This window comes from Nicotiana tabacum, chromosome 16 (genome assembly GCF_000715075.1).
Source record: "Nicotiana tabacum cultivar K326 chromosome 16, ASM71507v2, whole genome shotgun sequence".
NCBI classification, from domain to species: Eukaryota; Viridiplantae; Streptophyta; class Magnoliopsida; order Solanales; family Solanaceae; genus Nicotiana; species Nicotiana tabacum.
In genome coordinates, this window is record NC_134095.1 from 14,982,612 (window position 1) to 14,986,924 (window position 4,313).

The window sequence follows — 4,313 nt, forward strand, 5'->3', positions numbered from 1 at the left end:
CAATATTTGACAATTTATACATCTTTTTCACAATTTCAACAAGGTTGGCTACTAAACCAAACCAAGTCAATAAAATTGGCTACCAAATTATACTAATTCAACAAGGTTGACTACCAAACCAAACCAAATTAACAAAATTGACTACCAAATCATTTGAACGAGATAGACACCATATCATAATTAACTATATTCTAACAAAAACAGAAGGTGTTGAAAGTTGTGATTCACCTTTCGCGCTTTCAGCTCCTAATTAAGAGCAACTGTACTCATCATAGCAGCTTTTTTATTTCTATGATTAACCAGAAAATAGTCCTCTGTAATTTTAGCGGACTTGGAATACATTAAGAAGTAATTGATACGAAAAATTAATCCATAAATAAGAAATAAATGAATTAAAAGCACACGCAGTATACATATTTTGATGCACTCAGCAGACTGATGTGTATGAACGTGGTAGAAAACTTCATTTTTAAGACCTAGTTATTCAAAAGATACAACAAGCTGATCTAAGAGAATATATTAGAAGGGAAAAACTTGAAGAAACTAGAGAAATATTTTAGGCTAAGAAAAGCATGAGCAAACATATGACCAAGTTGAACTTGTGCTGGGGTAGTGAGATGAATACCATCTGGACCCAGTTCTAGTCCCTTAGCATCTATTTTGACCACATTTGGGACATTGATCGCCAACTGAGCTGCTCTCACTTCTTCTATATATGGCCCTTTAAATGGCTCCTTTGGATATGGAAGGATAACCTGTCAATATATAAAAATTAAATCCTAACATATATAATCAAGAATATGTGAAAGAATTAATGGAAGTTACATATTTGGTCGGCCGGCCAAAAATAATAATATCTTTCAGGCAACTATATAAAAAATACCTTAAAAAATATATATTAGCCCGTAAGGGTTGACTGAGCTGGTTGGATGAGTGATTTCCCACATGGGAGACCTAGGATTGATTCCCCTCACCACCAGCCTCCTCAACCAGAGCTCGTCGCATCGAACTTGTCTAGTGTGGTTTAATCTCCTATGTGATTTACGAGCTATTGCCTAGTGCGCACGGGCTGTGGGTTTCCCCGGGAATTTTCCAAAAAAAATTATGTATATTATACCCTAATTTACAAAAAAAAAAATATATTCTATCGGCTATTATTTTTTGGAGCAACAATATTGTGTAATTTTCGCAAGAATAATTATTATGTACCTGCAAAATGGGGAGGTTAGGAGAATTCAAATCAGTGCGCAAGTCATGAATGAATTTCTCCAAGTTGGTTTTATATACTTTTGATCCATTTCCACCCTTTACATCACTCTCCCCATGATACCACAATAACCCCCTAATTGTTCCTCCATCTTTCTCAGCAGATTTGGCTCTTTTAACCAAATCATCATAAGGTAAAGACCCACGTTGCCATTTAGACAGAGGAGTCCCTCCTCTAGCACAAGGTACTAAACCTATGACACCAAATTCTGAATCTTTTTTAAGGATCTCATTAGCGAAAGCCATACCAGGGCCAAGTCCACAACTTGCTAAGCAATCAATCCCATAATTCATAGGCTCATGTGCTTCTTCCCATTTTAAAGCAGCATTAAATCGTAAAATTTTTTGGTTTGGTTTGCATTCTTTAGGCACAAAACCATTCCAAACTTTGGTAATAGTTCCTTCTGTTGAAACTTCTTTAGTAACTCCACCACGTCCAGCCATGTTGCTTTGCCCTGCTAATAAAAATATTTGTACATTTTTTTTGCTCGTATTTTCACATTCCTTCACTCTCTTTGGACTCATCAACCAACATAAGTTTGAGACCAGTAAAAGAAATGTTAAGATCAGAATAATTTCATCAGTTTTATGCTTCACCATATTGTACTAACTCTTTTTGGAGGTGAACTTGAAATCCCCCCAAACAAATATTCTTCTGGTTTTAAATATTTTAGGACAACAGAAGTAGTTGAATGCAGAGGAATAAAGTTTTTGTTTTGGAATCTATTTTTCTTTGTTTAGGAGGATTGATATGCCCACGTTCTACATATGATGCTAGTTTCTAACATTATTATACTTCCTTTTTTAGTGTATGCACTTAATTTCGTCACTTCCTTTCGGTAATGGCTGAATGAAATGCATAGCTTAAACGCTTTCTTTAAAAAGCAATGAGAAGGACCAAAATTGTGAATTGCTCTTAAATAATTTATAATACAATGTTAGCAAAAGGTTGATTATATTTTTTACTTGAAAATGTGGGAAAAGCTAAATATAGAAAAGACATATTGATGAAAATCATTCCAATCATATAGTGGGAGATATTTAAGCATAATGCTAGGCTGTATTCACTGCATTTATCTTCTAGTATGTAGATTATTGAACATGAGCAGGTTATCTCAAGTATATTATCTGCATAATCCTGGCATTTATATATGCTCTGTATAAAAGTGTTACTGTATGATTCTTCTCTTTCTTTTACTATTTCTCTTTTTCTTGTGAAGAGTAAAGTATCCATATCATTTTTAATTTACTTACTTCTACTGAATATAGGATGATATAGAAGGGGAGCATTTGAATAATGATAAAGTTATTTCGGTGCATCAAGTTGCAATTTTTTTAAAATATAGGGTGATATAAATGATTCCATAAATAAGAAAAAAATGATGAGAAACAGTTCTAATAATCATATGAGGACAACGTTATCATATACTTTCCAATTCGGAGTCCAAAATTATCGTTACTAGGAGAAAAATGTTTGGGTGAATTAATAATCGTTCACAAAACTATTTCTCATATATTCCTTTTTTTTAATAGTATAAGCAGAGGCGGATCAAATATTTTAATATTCTATGGGTTCAATATTTAAAGTTTTTAACATTGAACACATTATATTTTAAAGTTATGAGTTCATATCTACTATATATTATAAATTTAGTGATTTTTACATATATATTTATGCTCTGTGTCGAAAATACTGGATTCAGTTGAACGTGGTAGTTGTATGTTGCATTCGCCCTGGGTATAAGGATGGTTATTCGGCATCCGGTTAGTCCAACTAATCTGGATTCACACGGCATAGAAACCATTAAGTATTCGAAACCATATATCTTTAATTAAGGGTGAAAGGATCTCATTCAATTAATCTGTTTGACCAAAAAGTACCAAGCTTTTTGCTAAATTAATTAATGATAAAATTGAGGATGAATCTTAGTTAAATATAATAATTTCTAGATCTAATATTGAAGGTTACCACCGGCACGGATGATGTTCGAGAATAGTGAATATCAGATGTGAGCTTAATGATTGCCCATGAATGTTACAATAATAAGAACATGCAATAAATGTAGATAATGATAATAAATGTAATAAGAGGGAGTTTGTCACCCAAATATTAGGTGACTTAGATGATTCTTCCACCTGATAGCAACGTGGAAGGATGGGAAGTGAGGATGGATAAAGAATCTTTGGATCTAGCAAGCAAACAATGAATAACGTGTCTTTTGCCAAGTAGTGAGTGAGCAAGACAATATTTATATATTCTCCTTGGTCAACTCTTTATAAAGCGTTCTTATCAAGAAAAGTGAAATTTCTCCTTTTTGTTCTCTATCTTTTCCTATTTACAAGGGAGGTTTCCAAGAAACTCTAAAAAGTACAAAAATAAGGAATATCCAAAGGAATATTCCGTGTGTCCATTTCTAACCTATCTTGCCGTTATTTCTGTACTTCAGTTGCTCGTCCTTGACAACAGTTCTCTCGAAGATGGCTTCCCGCTATTACGCCGTGGTCAACCCCATCCTTGATCCTGTTTATCTAACGTTACCAAGTCGCTAAATTTAGACCAATACAATTAGTCCCTCTGCTTGTCGAGGTCATGGTCTTGCACGCTCTCGATAAGCGAACCTGGTTTGCGTCCGGTTAGAAGAAATTTGGTCGTGTTAAATAAGTCGAATCAGTCGAGGTCAAGAAAATGGCATAGCCAGTGAGGCTGTGGTTGGTGTGGCTGACGTGAGGTAACGTCATGGCCGTGCGCGCCATTATTACGCGTCTTTCCGATGCAGCATCTGTGCGTGTGCCGCTTCGATTTTGGTTCCATTGGCGGTCCTTTGCTTTAATTCTCGCACCACCAACCCTATAAATAGGTGGGAGGTTTCATTTTTCGGAAGTTTTCACCATTTCTCACTTTGCATGAGTACTATTCTTCTCTGATCTTCTTCTCCAATTTCTGTTTTCGATTTCTCGCAGCTTCTTCAGTTCTAAGCCCTTCTTTCTTACCCAGTTGTTATCTCCTTCTTCAGACTTTGTTGTATACGTTTTGCTATTGAAATATG

At 34.8% G+C, this 4,313-nt stretch overlaps 1 protein-coding gene across 1 annotated transcript; it reads right to left on the minus strand.

Moving 5' to 3' along the window:
• Positions 1-459: 459 nt before the first annotated feature.
• LOC107793884 (putative carbohydrate esterase At4g34215) lies at positions 460-1,979 on the minus strand. The gene is made up of 2 exons (XM_016616326.2): positions 1,210-1,979; positions 460-755 (listed from the first exon to the last, which is right to left on the minus strand). The coding sequence occupies exons 1-2, from the start codon at positions 1,864-1,866 to the stop codon at positions 507-509; spliced, it is 906 nt and encodes a 301-aa protein (XP_016471812.1). The 5' UTR covers positions 1,867-1,979; the 3' UTR covers positions 460-506.
• Between the last annotated feature and the right edge of the window lie 2,334 nt (positions 1,980-4,313).